The sequence below is a fragment of the Mirounga leonina genome, unplaced genomic scaffold, assembly GCF_011800145.1.
Source record: "Mirounga leonina isolate KUSES-001 unplaced genomic scaffold, KU_Mleo_1.0 Mir_98, whole genome shotgun sequence".
In the NCBI taxonomy this organism is placed as follows: domain Eukaryota; kingdom Metazoa; phylum Chordata; class Mammalia; order Carnivora; family Phocidae; genus Mirounga; species Mirounga leonina.
The window spans coordinates 4419861-4439099 of NW_023270921.1; the positions used below are offsets into that span (position 1 = coordinate 4419861).

General features: G+C 37.0%; 1 protein-coding gene across 7 annotated transcripts in view; it reads left to right on the forward strand.

The window, feature by feature from the left end:
- The window catches only part of LOC118006676 (F-box only protein 38), a 54385-nt gene that overhangs the window by 10644 nt on the left and 24502 nt on the right, over positions 1 to 19239 (forward strand). For all 7 annotated transcript variants that reach the window (XM_034999414.1, XM_034999420.1, XM_034999421.1 and 4 more), the window contains 9 exons: positions 1913 to 2046; positions 4837 to 5000; positions 5205 to 5370; positions 8059 to 8196; positions 9504 to 9641; positions 12028 to 12121; positions 13079 to 13209; positions 16538 to 16708; positions 18365 to 18507. In XM_034999414.1, coding sequence (XP_034855305.1) covers positions 1913 to 2046; positions 4837 to 5000; positions 5205 to 5370; positions 8059 to 8196; positions 9504 to 9641; positions 12028 to 12121; positions 13079 to 13209; positions 16538 to 16708; positions 18365 to 18507 — 1279 coding nt within the window. The remainder of the gene's footprint in view (positions 1 to 1912; positions 2047 to 4836; positions 5001 to 5204; positions 5371 to 8058; positions 8197 to 9503; positions 9642 to 12027; positions 12122 to 13078; positions 13210 to 16537; positions 16709 to 18364; positions 18508 to 19239) is intronic.

The following is a 19239-nucleotide window of genomic DNA, read 5'->3' on the forward strand; positions in this document are numbered from 1 at the left end:
AATTAAACAATAAAGCTGTTAAAATCCTGGAAGAAAGCATAGGTAAAATTGTTTCTAGGGATGTGTGTTAGGTATTTGTTGAATAATGGGTGGGCATATTGTAAACAAATTGAACCATATTTTAAATTGAGAGTGGATACGATAACATTTTCCAGTTCAAACAGAATATTCAAGTGGAAGGAGTGGAATCTAGTGTGACATCTTTTTAAAAATCTATTTGAAATGCCTCCAACTCTTCGATTATGTATCTTTGAAGAAAAAATACATTTCTTTTTCTGAGGGCAGATATGATGTAAGATCATCTTCATGCAATTACTGATCTATTTGTAATTAAAGGGAGTATAATATTTACTCAGGCATATACTTTGGATAACAATCAGTAATTTGAGGAAAAAATACTTTAGTGTGTAAGTTGATTCAGAAAGCAAGTTCACTATTTTTCGTTGTTTATAAAATGTGTAGTCATATAATTTCTGAAAATTATCCTATTTATATCTGAGTTATGAAGACTGTAAATTAAGTTAGCAATATGCTTTTTTTTTTTTTTGAAGAAAATTACATTTTATTTTATTCTCTTTAAATAGTTTGAAGGGGAAGAGAGCGTGTCCAGAGGTAGAAAAAAAATGGAGCAGAGAAATGCTCAGCAGGCATACTTGGACTTTTCTTTTAGAATTAGCTTAATTTTTAGGAATTAGAGTCAGACCCAACTGTGTTGACATCCTTGCTCTTCCTTCCTCTTTCCTAGCTGTTTACTTTTTGCAGGTTAACTTTTTTGAGCCGATTTCGCCACTTGTAAAATAGTACCTGCTATATCAGTGAGCGTTCTAGCAGGAAACAAGGTACATACACTTGGCTGGAATTTGAAGATCATTTAATGAAGGGACTATTTAGAGAGGCTTAGATAGGGTTAACGGAGCCAATAAGGAGTGCTAAAGAATTCAGCTAGGAGACTAGGAATAGCAGAAAGCCTTTGCCCCTGGTATGTGTTGGCCAAAATCAACTGACAGCTGGAAGGGTAGGGAACACAGCCTAGCAGAGAAAGAAAAAGGATTGGGGGAGGGCAAATGAAGTACAGCCTACTTCGTCATGTTGTGAAATAGTGACTACATTACGGTGTCTGTGATACAATACAACCTCAGTAAAGGGTAGTTTTTACCTTTTTTTTTTTTTTTTTTTAATGTAGTTGTGTATGGAGGAGTGTTCAGGAAGAGAGAGAGAGATGAGATTTTCTGATATTTCAAAATATATATTGCTTTTATTGGAAACAACAAAAGCGCAGGTTAGTTGAAAAGTTTCAGGAAGGAAGAGATAACAGGGAGTTGTAAAAGAGGAAATTGTAGTTGAGACGAGGTGTTCTCACTTAATGCTTATGCAGTACTTGTGTGTGACCTAAAAAGTAAAAAGATCTAGGAAAGAAATTGTATACTATAAACTTTAGTATACATAGAGAAAATAGAGTTTCTGGGTGTGTTGAGGGAGCAGAGAGGAATTTTTTTAGCTACTACAGGAAATGATTTCTGTAAAAGCTATAAAATTATATTGGCCATGTTTAAACTGATTCTCTTTCTCATGTTCCCTTATCATCAGGCCTTGAAATTCACTCAGATCTTTTTCTTCCTTTTTTTTTTCTTGAGATTTTCTTCGTTTGTAAAAACTTAAAAGGAGAAAGGCAGGTTTTAGCAAACACCCTATGGAGGGAGCTCAGTACTTTATTTGGATGCTTGAGTATTTGCTGACTCATCTGTTTTTAGTGAAAAGCTTTATGTGCATGTTAATCTTAAAACCCTGTGAATATTCCTAAGGTCTTATTTCATTCAAGGGGTAGGAGAATGGAAGAAGGACAAAAAGTAACCTGTTGGTGAGAGGAAGTACTTACCCACTTGATAAATATGAGTTTCTTTCTCTCACAAAGGTACCTCCCTCTGCAGGATATCATGTGTATGGAATGTCTCTCCAGGAAGCTAAAAGAAGCAGTGACCCTGTATCTGAGAGTGGTGAGGGTTGTGGATCTCTGTGCAGGGCGGTGGTGGGAATACATGCCAAGTGGTAAGTAGATCTAGCCTGTAAGGTACCCTGGAATCCTACTGGAACCTCATAATATTCCCATCAAACATTACTTGTCTTAAGATAGGCAATCTAAGTCACCTTTTGGTGAATTTTACCTAAATTACTTCGGTTCATTTGCGTTGAAAAATGTTTTGCCGGAGGCTTTACTGGTTTATTTCCTTAAGGAACTACATCAGCCTGTTCCACAAATGTACCATCGGAGAAATCAATGTATGTCTCTTATATTAGACAAAGTGTCCTTTGTTCTATGACGCAGGTTTTCATAGCTTCCCTGTACCCCTTAACGGCAGCCTCTAGTTAAACAGATATTAATCAATTTGTGTAAAGCTGCTCTAGCAGGCCACCGAAATTGCACTTCTGGAGCTTTCATTTCTTTAGCACTTTTGGAAGGCCTATACAAGGTCTTAGAGATTCTCAAATAGGGCATTGGTCTTCTGGGTGAAGAATTCGGACTTAGTATCCTAACCACACAAATGGACCTCACGTAGAGACCAGAAAAGAAAGTTGATACATTTAGTTAAGCAGAGCACACCTGAAAGGGAGGAATTAAAATGAAGGGCCAATCAAGGCTTCTTTTCAGTTAACACCAATCTATTAACTAATGACTTTTAGTTACTATTGTGTAGCAATTTTGAATGTCTTGTTTAACGACATCTTATCAGCATTATCCAGATCCTGATATTTTGAAAATGTGATGAGGGTGGGATAGGGGAACCTTGACAAGTGAAGTGGAACAGGATAGACTGTCTGCGGTACTGAAATATTTTACAGTTTGGTGTGCCATATCCTTTCGAAAGGTCATCAGTCAACTAGTAACTCTTCAGTTGACCAGTTAGTTATCAGTATATATAGCTTTTTGTGAAGAACATTGCAAAGACCTGAGGCTAGAACTTAGCTTGGTGGGAGGCAAACCACAGTTGTCTTCAAATACTTCAAAGAAACCGTCCTGAGGGAAAAGGACTCCTTTTATTCCAGAGAGTAATCATTTATAGCAGGAAAGGGGGGAAAAAAATGAGGGAAATGTGAAAATGACTATCAGTCCTTAGATTAGATATGCTTTAACAGAGGTTAGACCAGCAGGAATTCCAGCAATGGGATTAATGCACTGTATAAAGAGGCAGGATAGCAGAGCTCCCATGTGATGTAGCCTGAGCCTTAACATCTCTGCCCCTTATCAAATTAGAGAAGAATCTGTCTGCGTATTGCTGATTTCTTTCAGACTGTGATAAATACTTGTGAGCCCAAGGCTTCCCATCCCTGCAATAAAAGAGGGTCGAAGCAAACAGTCTGTAGCCTAGAATAAGATCTCATTAACCCTGCTCACTAATGCCCCTCTGGCAATAGTTTAAACCTGGAGTTTAGGCCCTGATTCTCTATATAATAATGATAACTACGGTTTTTATGTAGTACTTTATGGTTTACATATGTGATATCTTTGGGTTCTCATATAATCTCAATAAACAAGCTGGAACTATACCCATTTTTTGATGAGAGTGTATGACAAAAGAGGATGGACATTGGCAGTGGTCAGACTTGGTTTTGAACTCTGGCTCTTTCACATGGTAGCTTTTAAATTCTTTCAGGTTCATTTTTACATTCCTAAGTGGGGTGATTACCTTTTTCACTGGGTTGGGAGAATAGATGAAAAAACGTAGAATTGTTAGCACATTGAATGGCTCAGTTAGTGAAGGTTATTCTACACGATGATAATAAGAACTATTAGTATAATCAGACCAAGTAATCTTTGAGGTCTCTTCTTACTTTTCAGTTTTGTGATTCTAAAGTTACCACAGTCATCTGGACCAGCCCTGTTCAAATAGAACAACTTTTGAAAACTTTAGTATGTAAGACTTAGTGATTTGGGGCTCCATTTACATTCTTGAGAGTTAATATTTTTGCTTGTCATTAGTGAGCAGACAGTTGGATTTCTGACAGCCTCCATTAAAGACAAAATACCCCAGATTAAATAAAGTATCAACCTAATGAAACTTGTCTCCCTCCTTACCTCATCAAAACCCCTGCTGTGAAAGTAACCTGCCTCTCTGTTCCCATCTGGTGGATGGAACACAGTCGGCCTCCCAGATAAATAGCTTTCTGTCAGCTCAGCATCCTTTCAGTTTGGTTCACTTATGTTCTCTTAGCTAACTTGATCTGTCTTTTTCAGAAGAATTAACTCTCTGAAATGTCCAGGGAGTGGTAGTTAAACACAGGATAGAGTAGTTATCAGGAAATGGATAGACCAAGAGAACTTAGTTTGAGATGGGATTTAGGTTAGAACTGTGAGCTTCGTGAAGGTGAGGATCATATCTTCCTCCTTTTTTAGTTGTGTGCTCTAGAGCAGAGCCTTAGAGGTTCTCTGGACCAGAGAGCACCTTGGGAGGGGTGGAGAGTAGTGCTGATCAGGTAGGTGGTCCCTCCTCACCCACCAATCCAGTAATGGGTGCAAATTATCCAGGTTAAATGTGTGTTGTCCCTAGTCGAAGATTTGTGTGCCTTAAAAGCAGCAGCAACAAAAAGACAATCATAAATTAAAAGCCTCAGCTCTGTAAAATATTAATTCAGGATAAGTGGGGTTTCTGAAACATTTCCTTTATTACTAAAGGAATATATTTTCTGTTTAACCGTTTGTTCAGCCTTAGTGTTAGTCTTAAGAAACTTTAAAAAGGAAACCTTTTGTTGTTGGTAACTTTTGACAGAAATGACAAGTGCCTAATAAATGTTCATGAATACAAAGATTAACTTGCCTCTAAATGCTTCTGAATTTCTCAGGCTTCACAGATTCCAGTTTTCTAACACTATTGAAGAAGATGCCAGATGTCGAACAGCTTTATGGCCTTCATCCTAGATACCTTGAGAGGCGAAGGGTACGGGGCCATGAGGCTTTTAGCATTCCAGGCGTTCTGGAAGCTTTGCAGGCATGCCCAAATTTAGTGGTGAGTGTAATTGGTTGAACATTTGATACCAACTGATTGATGAAATAATAAATCAAAGAATGAAAGAATATGCTCACTCACGTGCAGATTTCATCCATAACAAACTTTTAAGTTCCATTGCGTACTTAGCATCTTATGATACAGAAATAGAAGCTTTGGATGCTAAATAAATAGCCTTTTCTTATGCTTGGCATTATTTTCTAGGGTGTGGAAACTTCTCATTTGGAATTGGTAGAATCTATTTGGACATACATGCCTCATGTTCATATTTTGGGGAAATTTCGTAATCGTAACGGAGCATTTCCAATTCCTCCTGAAAATAAACTGAAAATTCCTATAGGAGCCAAAATTCAGACTTTACATTTAGTTGGTAAGTACATGTTTCTTGGGTCACCTGTGTCTCCTCGAAACATCATATAACTGAATATTCACTGAAAAGGAATAATGAGAATTTGAGAAATAGCTTTCTTGATTGATGATGGCCAAAGAAATGCTTGTGAGACGTGTATACGAATTTAGATTTCCCATTAAGGAGTCCTAGATGGGGGCTGGAGGGTTAGAGAAATACTGCTTCACAACCAGTCTGTTCCCTTTTTGAAGACCATTTGAGTAGTTCTGAAAGTTGTTAGGTTGTGGTTTTTTTGTTTTGTTTTGTTTTGTTTCAGTGAGCCAGAATCCTGCCCTTGTTCTCTGCCCTTTTGGTCCTAGTTCAACCCTTCAGAGGAGAGGTCTCCAATGCAGCTTTCTGTGGTGATGGAAATGTTATGAGTTTGTACTCTTCCATATGGTTCCCTCCGGGGCTAGTGAAACAGAGGAACTGAATTTTTATCTCATATTCATTTATCAAACAGCCACATGCAATAGTGGCAACTTGATTACACAGCTCATCTCTAGAACATTGAGGAATAAAAAAGCCAGATAGCTCTTAGTTTACTTGGAGCTTGTATCTTCTCCAACCAGAACGTTTCCCTTTGTTCAACTTGGAGCCAATGAGAAAAATCTGCTACTTTTCTTGTTCTCTGAGAAATGGGAAATGGGGTGCTCTTTTTCCAGAGGCACCTTATTTGCAGTGATTATAGTGTACATTCTCCATCCAAATAGTCTAAGCCAATAATTTCTATCTAAGTAAATAATAAGGGTATATATTTTCTCAAATTTAATTTGCCGCCTCTGGCTTAACATTATTGAAAGGGTATCGGGAGGACTTCTGTTACTGTAGTCTGACTTTTAATATTTATTAAATACTTTATTTAAAATACACCTATTGAGTATCTGCTCTGTTCTAAGCATTATTCTCGGCATTGGTGATGGTCTGAAGAACTAGAAATTTCTGAAACTGGGTCAGGTGGTGCAGGGAGTGCAGCAGGAGTGGTAAGGAGTGGGTCTTAACTAGGGTTTATGTGCACAATTATGGCAGAAGAGGAATGCACTCTAGCCCCCTTTTATTTACATGATCAAGGAATGATTGTGATTAGGCCTTTGGATATCTAGTTTGAGACTGCATTTTTAGACAATTAAAGATACTGTAATATCTGAAGTTTATAATAATGTAAGCTCTGTAAAGTCAGTGTATTTCCCATGATTCCTGTCATTGTTCATTGCAGATATAAGTAGGTAAATTTGATTGAAATGCATGCATTCATTTGATTAATTGAATAGTTTAACACTGTGATGGTGTTATAAATGTGTATAGTAAATTAGTGCACGTGCTGGGAAGATAGCAATTGTGTCCTTTGTTTATAGAATGGATTTGAGGCAAAATGTGGATTGGGCATACGATAGAGCTATGTTGTCTGGTGGATCTCTCTCTCACTCTTGCTACTGAGTTTGCTAATCAGAATTACCACCATCATGGTAGATACTAAGTGTACATTTGTGAGTTCTGCATCTTGAGGCTTAGTCTATACCTCATTGCCTCTGCCTTTCTTCCGTTGGTCTCATCCTCGATTTTACTTCCCATCTGCTGCCATACAGGGTATATGCGTAGTTTAAGTCTAAAGGTACCTGCTTTTTGGGAAGGGGCAGGTTAAGGAGTAATCCTTATAGTAGGAGCATCCTGCAGAATTTAGCTTCTAAAAAACCAGTCATTCAGGTACTCTGCTAGTTTCGCTTTCTCTAGTTGCCTTTGCTAGCAGGACTTCTACCAGTGAAGTTGGTATTAAACTGGTTTTGCCAGCTGCTGTGTGTTAAATGCCATCACACTGGGTCCTTAGGATTTCTCTCAGAGATTTGTGTCACTTCCTCGGCTTTTTGTGAGGCTCTGGTTTTTAACTGTTGGACAAGGTCTTTGATCTGCTTTCTTTCCTTCAGAACTTACAAGTTACGGATCTTCTTTCTTCTTCTGTGTCTCCCGGCTTTTCCTTCCACTTTCCATCCCCTTTCTCCCAGACAGGGTCCTCTGCAGGTATGATTCCTAGTGTTAAGTCATTTATGGATCTGAAGGATAAAATACCTTTATCAATTTGAAATATTAAAATAAATGACTGATGGGTTTCTCACTTTCTCAGAGTCATACAGACTGGTTTCTCCCACACATTTACAAATCCTTAAGGTTCATTCATTTGTAGAAACAGCTTTAATCTCTGTTTTTGGATATTATGATATTTGAAGCCAACTAGCCTGCCTGTGTTTTAGTTTTTTCACTGGTGGGACAGTGGACATTGATAGTCAAATAGTACTTTTGTGTATTCCTTCCACATAATTTTGTTTTCAGTAACCTGTTTTCATTTTACGTCTACTGGGTGTATGTATGTATCCTGGAAGAGTTGTAGAGTTATGAGAAAGATTCATGTGTATAAAAAGTGGGAATACTTTTAAAATCCCATCTCCATATGCCTTTTCTAAAGAAATAACAAAGTAGAGTGTTCATGGTTTGCTTAAATTGTTCGTTACAAGCCTGTTTTAACTAAGCCAAACTTGATGGACTTTGATTAGGCAATTCGTTGTGGTGAAAATATCCATGAAGGATAAATTGTCAACTTGAAAAGTAGACTGTTGCACTTTTATGCAGAATACAGAGTGTTTTTGTGATTTTTGTTTTTTTGGTATATGTTTTTAGGGGTGAATGTTCCTGAAATTCCTTGTATCCCGATGCTAAGGCACCTTTATATGAAGTGGGTAAGACTCACTAAACCACAGCCGTTCAAAGACTTTCTTTGCATCAGTTTACGAACTTTCGTCATGAGGAACTGTGCAGGTAATGGCACAGTTCTAAAATATCTAAAAATATCCTAAAGCAAACTCCATAGCTACATTTGTAAATCGAATTACATTATGTTGTTATTATTTATGTTTGGTAAATTATTCACCTTGTGAAAATAAATGCTCTTTTTGTTTTAAAGTCAATAGACACATGATTTGTGTTTTACCCTTGGCGGGGGAGAGGGGGGCATCACAGTCTCTACATATTTTTTACAGGCACTTAATTTCTTTCTTTTTTTTCTTTTTTAAATTTTTTTTAAAGATTTTATTTACTTATTTGTGAGAGAGAGAGCACAGGCAGGGGGAGCAGGAGAGGGAGAAGCAGGCTCCCCACTGAGCAGGGAAACCAGTGCGGGACTTGATCCCAGGACCCTGAGATCATGACCTGAGCCGAAGGCAGATGCTTAACCAACTGAGCCACCCAGGCACCCCTCACTTTTTACTTTCTGTAGGATTGTTAGAACAGATCTCTGATTTCTGATTACATAGCATGACATAATCTCGTAAAGCAGAAAGCGCTGCTTTTATGGAACTGCTTTTCTGTTCAGAAACCTTCAGTGTCTTTGTTGCCTTAGATTGTCAGGTGGGAACTATTCTGCTTTAAAGTTCTTAAAAGCTGGGGCCCCTCTTGATATTTTTATTTCTGATTCTTTACCAAGATGTACCTTCTTTTATTGTCAGGCTTGCCTATTCAGTGTCCCCTCTGCAACCCTACCAGCCTTCACCTCAGTGTCTGTCTTTACACTGTGTATTGTTCCCTTGTCCTGAGCTATACACTTCCTTCCTCTTCTCTTTCACTCTTTTCTTTTTTATGTAGTACAACGGATCTTGTTTTTATAGTTGATATGTCACGCCTTTGTATTCTTAGAATTATTCCGTTTTATTTCCATGTCATTTGTAAGTTCTGTGATAGATAGGACTATGTTTTGTGATCTTCCATAATACCTCATATAACACTGGTCACAGATGGGTATTTATGACCAGCTATTTACTTGAGTGAAGGATCCCATCTTCCCCTTGGCTTTCTCCCCTTAGTTATTTTGAGCTCAAAACTATTGAAACTTTGGGGGATTTATGACAAATACTAAGTATTTCTCCAGTGTTACTGAAAAACCCTTATGCTGAATAAATACATGGTTAACAGGCTAATACTTTCATTTCTAATAAGTATAAATTATAGAGAATTAACTACTTGGCTGTCAGTTTCACACATAGAATTTATAAGTTATTTCAGCTGCTGGTTTGAAAATTCATCTTTAAGTCAATTTACATTGTTCCACTGAAGTATTTTTCCCCCCCTAGGGCCCACAAACTCCTTGAAGTATGTCCCTTTAGTAACAGGCTTAGCCTCTGCCCGAAACTTGGAACATTTGGAAATGGTTCGAGTTCCTTTCCTTGGAGGTCTTATCCAACACGTAGTTGAAGACAGTTGGAGATCAGGTATTCGTTTTTCTTTAGTTACTGAATACTTTTTAAACCAGTTTAAAAAATTATTATGCTTTTATTTAGCTTCTCTTGTGAGTCTTTTTAAAAGAAAATGCTTGTTAGTAATTGCCCTTTCTGTCTGGTGCATCCGATGGAGAATAAGTAACCATGAGCATGGACTAATATTCATTTTCTTTTTATGCAATGCTAAACCTCAAAATAGAGTGATAAAGCATGTTTTCTGGCTTGTTAATCCTTATTACTTAGTTAATCGTACAGCTATTATATTTGGAATTTTCCTGAGAAATATTAACAGGGATTTCTAGTAGTCTGTTGGTAAAAAGAGATGTTTTTTGACTTGGACATCTTAGGCCTACAAAAGAACTCAGGCATTAGTAATGATAACGTCTAACATTTGTCTCATACTTTAAGGTATATCAGATGCTTTCATGCTTATCACTTGGATATTAGATCCATCTCAGAGGATGGCTTTTAAAAGGAAAATATATTTTACTCTCTAGGTCCTTTAGTTACATTTTAAATAATGATATATAACAGAATGTGCTCCACATCTCCTCATTACAACACAAATACCACAAAATTTAGCAAAGTAGATAATTAACTGTTGAGAACAAAAATCTAACTTTGTATATTCAAAATATAAATGGAATATCATTAAGTACTATTGGTAAAAATTGATGTTATTAATACTATTAGAATATGAGTAAGCAGTACATTTTTAGGCATTTTTTCAGTCAAGTATGGTGGAAGTATACTTTATTACATTGTATGAAGGGGATGGAGCAAGCTTCCTCTAGATTATTTTTATTGCATGGCTGTAGCAAACAGGAAAAAGTCAGAGAAGGGATAAGAAGACCACAGTGGAACCATTCATTAGAGAGAAGACCTGGAGAGAGATGCCAAAAGCTAAGAATTTGTATAATTGTCCTGAAAGAAAAACCAGACTTTTCTCCCCTAATAAAGTGTTTAAGAATGACTCTGCCTTATATTTTACTCAAGGAGTCAGTATGCCTCACACAAAAGTTGTTAATTCCAGATAGATGAATCATAGATCCGAATGTGAAAAACAAAACGTTCATAAAAAAAGGTAGGAGAATGTCTTTTTGACCTTGGGTAGGCAAAGATTTATCAAACAGGATACCAAAAAGCACTTACCATAAAGAAAAAAATTGATAAACTCTACTATATAAAACATTTTTTTCCATTCATCAAAAGGTATGATTAAGAGTGAAAGGCCAAGCTTCAGAGTGGGAGAATCTATTTGCAATACAGGTATCAGATGAAGGACTTGTATCTAGAGTATATGAAGTACTTCTGAAATTAATGAGAAAAAGGCAGACAAGCTGATAGGAAAAATAGGGATACAACCTGAATAGAAAAGACTTCACAAAAGGTGGTAACTAAATGGCCCATAAACATGAAAAAATGATAAACATCATTAATCACTAGGGGAATACAAAATAAAACCACAGTGCGATACACAAGCACTAAAATGTTTATGCCTAAGCATGACTAATAGGAAAGAGACAATAGTGTTGGCCAGGATGTAGAGCAACAAAATATTGTTTAGTAGTATCTACTAAAGTTGACTATATGCATATCAGCAGTTGCCTTCCTGGCAGAAATGCACATATCTCTTCACCAGAAGATGATGCCCCAAATTGTTCATAGTAGCACTGTTCATAATAGCCTCCAAATGGAAACAACCCAAATGCCTATCAGCAACAGCATGGATGATTCAAATGTGACATATTTGTGCAAAGGAATATTACACAGTGATGAAAATGAATAAACTACCACTGTATGCAACAATCTGGATGAATCTCCTAAACAAGAATTTTAGCAAAAGAAGCCAGACACAAAAGTACATACTGTGTGATTCTATTCATAAAAGTTTAAAGTCAATCTTGTGAAAATTCATTGAGCTGTATACGTTAATAATTCACGTACTGTTTTTGCTCTGTATTTACAGAGCAAATTCCAAAAACATAAAAAAACAGTTGAAGTTAAAGGAGTGGTGGTCTTGTTCCATATGATATATTGGAGGTTCAAACTTTGGCTAGAAAATGTCAGGATCCCTTCTTTACAGTTCCCTTATGAATGTCTAGCTTTCTGAAAATCCTTTCTTAAAAGCCTCAATAATTTGGAGTAATTTTCCGACACGATCAGAATGCCTCTTTAGAATGACAGTATCTGTTTTCATCTCTTTTTAGGAAATGACTAGTAGTCATAATTCATCTTGAGATACTAATTTGAATGAAAAAACAAACTTAGATTTACTTTTAACCAGATAATTGTCATCTAAAATGCATATAAATACTGAACATGCTGTAGTCAAAGGAAATCCTTACTGTTTTTGTTCCTTTTCTCCCTTAACTAGGTGGTTTTAGAAATTTGCACACAATTGTTTTGGGAGCATGCAAAAATGCTCTTGAAGTAGATCTTGGTTACCTCATTATCACTGCTGCTCGTAGGTATGTTTCCTCTTCATGTTGTCTTTTGTCTTAGAGTTATGTTTTTCCTGTTTTACAAAAATTGGGAGAATGTGTGTATGAAGTTTGATTATGTCTCATCCAGATGTAAAATATAAAGGAGTTGTTTAAATAGTATTAGGGCATCACTTAGTAGTGGTAGTCTTATAACTGATGACCAGCTGAGCTGCCCTCCAGACCCAGCAAGCTCTGCAGGGGTGTGGTCTCATGAGAGAAAAGCAGTCAACATTCTGAAGTCCCAACAGAAATCAGCACTGATACACTGCAGCTCTCTTGGGAACCATTCTTTGAACCTTCTCTGATTTTTGGAATTATTTTAGTTGGTGATAGTATTTGCTATTCAGAAATCAGTATTTTAAGTCAGCTTTTTAAGAGTCCTGACCTTTAACATCTTTATATTTTTAACATATCTTTATATCAGTTTATGCCACATTTACTGTTTCCTACAGATCAGAAGTCTGCCTCTCCTTTTATATTGTATTTAAATTGAGTTAACCATTTTTTTCAATTTAAAAACAAAACTCTTTCCATCAAAAGAATATTAAGCATATAAATAAAACTGTTTCTAAGTTTAAGTAAGTAGGTATTGTTACCCAATATAGAGCTATAATCTTTGTTAAAATGGCACTTTTAACAGCATAAAAAAAGATGTTGAATAATCAGCATCAGATGCAGATTCTGACTTTGACTTAATCAGGTTTAAGCAAGCACTAGAAAGGATATACAGTTCTTACTGTGTAACTCATTGTTAATGTAACTTGTGCCCACACTTTGCAAAATGCTCCTTTAAAGGAAACATCTCTAATGTTTTTTAATAGAGGAGAGGAGAGTTGTTTGCATGTGACATTTCGGTACGATGAACTTCTTTCAGAGCCTTATGCTAGGAGGAACCTTTGATGCTGATGGTTTTTATTTTACTCTGATATTTTTTTCTCATAGGTTACATGAAGTTCGGATCCAGCCTTCCCTAACCAAAGATGGCGTCTTTTCTGCCCTAAAGATGGCAGAGCTGGAGTTCCCCCAGTTTGAAACACTTCATCTGGGATATGTAGATGAGTTTTTGCTGCAGAGTAAGACTTAATCAACCATTTTATTCCCTAGAATTGCTGTAGGGAACTTACTTGACAAACTGAAACTTGAATTGAGATGTGCCATATTTTCTTGGATATAAGACAGCTTAAGATTTTAGGGGCTCTGCCTTCATGAAAAAGGAACTTTTAATTTAATCTTGAAGTGTCAGTGATTTTTTTTTTCCCATATTGCCTCTGACTTAGCATATTAAAGAAAATATAATGATTAACAGTATACAAAAAAAAAAAAAAATCCTTACCTACATTTGATATTGTCTCCATTTTACTGCCCAAGTTTCTTTCCCATTCTGCTTCATTTTTTTCACAGAATGTCATCCTTGGTTCCATTTGTTGAATTTGATCTGCCACACTTCTTGAAGCTTTTGATGGTCCTCTCAGATGAGGTCCCATTCCCTGTCCATGCTCTTCATTTCCATAATAAGCCCGCTGGGGGTTCTGGATTTCCCAGATAGTGTGAGCACATAATGGTCAGTATTCATTTGATGATGATTGCTGTTGGAAGGCTTGTTGACAGCATTTTCTGGAATGTATTTACAATTGGGAACTCATTCCTTTGGGTTTGAATGCATGTCAATTCATTATTCAAGCTTTTTTCCCCACATATGACATTAATCAGACATGCAAGAGCATTTCCACCGTCAGCATGTTTTTATTTTTGCAAGAATTGTTTCTTCCCCGTGTAATTTCTAACAGGTCTTTCTTAAACTCACTGTCATACCAGATGGCACTTTTTCTTAGGATCTAGTTTGCATTGTAGAAGAATATGAGGCTTAATTCCTCTGGTCAGGACAGTCTAGGTCAAACGTGACTGTTGTCCTTTTTCATTTTTAATAGATGTCTGAATATTGTTTTGTTTACTTTTTCTTTGTTGCAGTGCTCGTTATTACATGCGAAGGATTAAGAAATCAAATTATTATCTTCTTGCCAATTTAATGGGAATTATATTTAATCTGTGTAACTTTGAAAAAGATGGGCTTTTCACCAACATAGCTTTAAAATGCTAAACTAGTATAGTCATTTCATATAAAATTAGTGTATCTGATACCAGGCTTTTCTGGTTTTGAATGGGGTTGCTTACATTCTCTATGTTGTTTCTACAGTAGCTTATGTGTAACCCAGCAAAATTTTTAGCTTGGTAATTGGTGTTCCTTCTATAATTTTATTTTTTCGTCTTCCCCAAAGCTCAAAACTTAACAAATTTTGTATTTTCAAGATGGCCACATTTAGGCCCACTGAAAGATTGTCTTTTGAGAGTTATCTTTATAACCAGCTATTCCCCTACAGTGTCTCTTTCCCTGAAACACAAATTCAATAGAAAAACACTTTACCTTTTGACTACTGCTCCCTGTGCTTTTCAGCATATTTCATAGTGTCTTTCACATTGAAATCTCTTTGTCTTGACCTTTTCATAATCAATTCTTGTTTTCGTGTTTGCTGTAGTTCATCCATTTCTCCATATATGTATTTGCCTCTGATCCTCCAAAGACAGCCCAGGATTGTCTGTATCACTGTAGGTGCTAGGTGCCTCTGACAGAGCATCCAGGGAAGAACGCGTGGTCACTGCTCATACTTTGTCACTTAATCTCATTCTTCTCAGTAATTTAGATCTTGAAGCACCTCTCCAGGACGGTGGGGGTGGCATCACCTCTAGTAAAACTTCTGTCACTGTTTTGTTACAGAGACTTGGCAAAATATCAATAGAAACATCACCTTTGTGCCCGATACATTTATGGTAAAAATGACAGTGCCACATTGGGGAAATGGATGTGCTGAAAAGCAGAAGCTGTGTGTTACGAGTAGAAGAAAAGTGTTCCGAAGATGAACACTAAAGAGTTTTTTGCTTTCATAGATTTATGATAGCAGAGTTTTATTCAAAGGTGATAGGAATGTAAAACTTATTAAAAACCAGAGTAGTGTTGTCTTTAGTGCTGGGGCTTTGGTGAGAGGGAGAGAGATGGAATTGAGACCTGCAAAAGAAACAAAGATGAGTTCTGGGTGATGTCATCAGAGTTCTTGAGGGAGCGTGATAATCAGGAGACCCCAAGAGCTGGAAGAGGGTGATGGTCTCAAAGGAATGAATGTACGATGATGGATTTATTATGTCAGGTTACAACATTTATGCAGACAGGGAACAGGGTCAGTTCAAGATTTACCCAATCATTAGAAAAGTTCAAGTCCAAAGGATAAGAAAAATGTGTTTACAGCAGACTAAAGAAAATTGCCCAGCCGAATTGTAAAGGATGGATTGGATTAAGGTAGAATCTCCAAGAAATGCCAGTAAATACAAAAAACGGGGACTATAAGAGAGAGACTGTGAACTATGTGGAGAATAAAATTGGAAGAGTTTGGAGTAAATAGTTGTTTTAAACATGCTCCGAGCTAAAGGTGTAAATCTCTGTGATGTGTGGGGCATCTTCACCAGAGCAACAGTGTTTTCTTCGTACTTGGTGGCAGGTGGTAGTGAGGACTATGAGAGACGTTTATTGAGTTCCTGTCTCCCCAGCACTCTGTTGGTCATTGAAAATGTGACTGTTAACTAACTAGATGCAGTCCCTTTTCCTTCAGATTGCTTGTAGTCAAGTGGACCATCCTGGAGATTAAAGGCAGGAAGCTGGGAAAAATGAGGACAGGAGGCAAGGAATTAAGGTGTGATTTCCAGTGCCACAGACGAGAACGGAGGATTGTCTTTTACTGATACCCACCCCCACCCCCATCCCTGTGCGTGCCTACAAGATGGGGAGCACTAAAGGCCATTGGCAGAGGGAGTGCTAATTTAATGGGAATTATTTGAGTTAGAAGTCCCATTTTCTGGGGATGGGTACATCTTTACTAACCAGTACCGTGGGTTTTAAGAATGACCCTGAATTCCCAGTTTACTCTTTTCTACACATGGCCACACCTGACTCCAAAAACATGATCCTGACACTGTGAAAGAGTTACATATTTAAGATCTTATTTTTCTAAGCTAAAGCTAAGACTTCACCGTGTGAACCAGTACAATATATCCTTCAGTTTTGCTTTAAGAATTTTTGCTTTTTTCCTCTTCTAAACAATTGAAAATAATTTGTTTCTGTTAGCTATCCCTTGACTTTTAATATTAATGTAAGTTTTTATTTTGCAAGTAAATGGTATTTACACCGAATACCTAACCCTAAAATTGTATTCAGACTTGAACCTGATGATGGATCGATGACACAGAACAATCATAGAGAGTGATATACTGGATGTTAAGATAAAGAATCGGCAACATTCCATGACATTTAAGAGTTGTTTTTTTTTTTTTTTTGGAATTGATTTCTCTTTCTAGGCAGAATGGCGAACGCAGATCTGGTAAAGTATGGTTTGGCTGATGTGGTAGAAAATCCTGGTATCATCACCGATATAGGGATGAAGGCAGTCAATGAAGTTTTTTCCTGTATCAAATATCTGGCAATTTATAATTGCCCCCATCTCCATAACCCATACAATTGGATCTCAGGTACTGTAGGCTTAACTATGGCTATGTCTGCCTGCTATCAAAAGAATACATATTTTTGTTTTGTGTGTGTGATATGAATTGTATTCCTAATGTAAAATGTAGATATTTTATATGAATGTTCATACAAGTGCTGGGAACCTTTGATAACCTAGTTGGAAATGTTCTATCAGTGCCTCTTTGAACTCCTGAAATTCTCTGCCTAGAAATTGGCACTGTCTAGGTTACGGATTCAACTGCCCTGATTTTTTTGTATATTTCTTTGAGCCAGGCACACAAAATTAAGGTTAGGAATTGTTGCCTGGGATATTATATTTGTTTTCTCTGACTTACCTTCAAATGGCGCACATCATCTGAAAGGACAAAGTGGGTATGTATTTAAAAAAAAAAAAACAAACTTCAATTAGGTGACGTATTTAGCATTAACTTGTGGTGAAATTTTCATTTGCCTTAAAATCTTAGGTTATTTCAGCTCTCCCCTCCCTACCTGATCCCTTGTGTATAGAAGTGTGAGTTTTGTACTTGATATGTTTCCTTATATGGGGGAGTTCATTTTCCTCCCTAGAGAGTGGTACTATTTGTTACTCTTAAGGCCCTTCTTAAATACCTAAATTCACAAACCTTTAAATAAATTCAGAGCTAGAGAATTTTCAGTTGACATCCTTTTTAACCAAACCAAGCCCCCTCACTGACACCTGCACAACAGCCTCCTCTCCTGTCTGAGTTGCCTCATAAGGCTACTGTAGCTCCTTACAGAGCCCGTCTCCAGCCTCTTCTCAGGCTCTGGGCCATCTGTTGGGATTACTCATTAGAACGGCCGTGTCTCCCCTCCCAGAAGTGAAATTCTGTCCCTCGCGCAGCTGCACCAAGAAGTTAACTGGGAAATACAAACTTTAGGTTGTAGCAGGCGTAGATCACTTTAAAAAAAGAACATTTATTGGATTTTTGGTTTGTTTGTTTTCTTAAATACAGAAGTGTATAAAGAAGAAAACAAAAAATGGCCTATAATCCCATCACTCAGAACTCCTGTTAACACTTAAAAACTAAAAGTAATACATGCACTTGATAAACAATACCAAACAATACAGAAAGGTACAAAATGAAAAGTCTCCTCTTCTCAAAGGTAACCACCGTCAATGGTTTCTTGAATATTCTCTGGACAGATTATTTTGTGCATATTGCAGCCTATACATGCAGAGCATTTAAAAATGATTTATATACAGAGGACTTTATTAGGTATACGCTCTCCTGTAGCTTGGTTTTTACACGAAGAGTATGTGAGAGAGCTTTCCATAGCAAGCATACTCAATTCTCCTTCATTCTTTTTGACAGTTGTATAATGTTCTATTAAAAGAATGCACCAGCATTTCTTTAACCTAGTGTCCTATTGTTGAATAGGTATGTAGGTTGTTGAATGGATCACATTTAGATCAAGGCTGACTTGGTTTCAAGTTAATAATTCCCAAGCCATTGTCGTTTTCACAATGAAATTAGGTAAGAAGACATCATAATTTAGTCATCAAGTTTTTGAGATCATGAGATAAAATCAAAGTTATTTAAAGGAAAAGGGTTTGAAAATCTTTGTGACCTATAGCAAAATTCATCCGTAATGGAGAAAGTGTTAGTCAAACTCTCTGGCCATGTCGTTTCTCCCAACAGACCACTCAAGATGGACGCGATTGGTGGATATCAACTTAGTGCGGTGCCATGCTTTGAAGCTGGACTCCTTTGGCCAGTTTATTGAATTGTTGCCCAGCCTCGAGTTTATTTCACTGGACCAGATGTTTCGTGAACCCCCCAAAGTAAGTCACATTTGAGGGAATTATTGTTTGTTTTAATACTCAAGGAAGAAAACAAAACCTAAGTGATTTTCTTTCCTAATAATATGCCCTTACATTGTTACAATTGGACTTTTTACTCTAGCTTCAGTGAAGGCATAAAGGTTATAATTTACATGGCCCCTTGCGCTGGTAAGGGCTCTCCAGAGAAGGGAACGGTAAAAGTAAGTGGAAAGCTGTCTCTGTCAGTTCTATAAGCTGAAGGTAAGGTAAGAGCAAAGGTGGAAATTTGAGCTAGGTCAAAATGTATTACTCAAGAGTAATTAGTCGCAAGATAAAATCTCTAATTAGGAACCTCAGATATAAGTATGGAGTAGGGATTTATTTTGGAAATGTTTTACTTTGCTGTTCTCTCTTCTGTGCAGTTGAAAATCCTGGAAAACCTTGAGATTGTCTAGTTGTATGAAATATTATTTCAAAACTGCTTAACTAATAAAACTTTTTGCTCTCACTGTAATAAAAACTTAGTGCTTCAGCTAGTTACCCTCTCTCTCCTCAGTTCTTAATGGTTACATTCCCACTGTGCAAGCAGTACATTATAGTGGGGAAGGCTCAGGATTGGCGGTCAGATTATTGGGTTTCAAGTCCCAGCTGTAGCACCTACTGGTCTCTTACACAGACCTCTTTCCACTGCATTTCGTCATCTCTAAGTCCAGACTGATAGCGCTGCGTCTTGCTTGAAGTCTTATGAGCCTC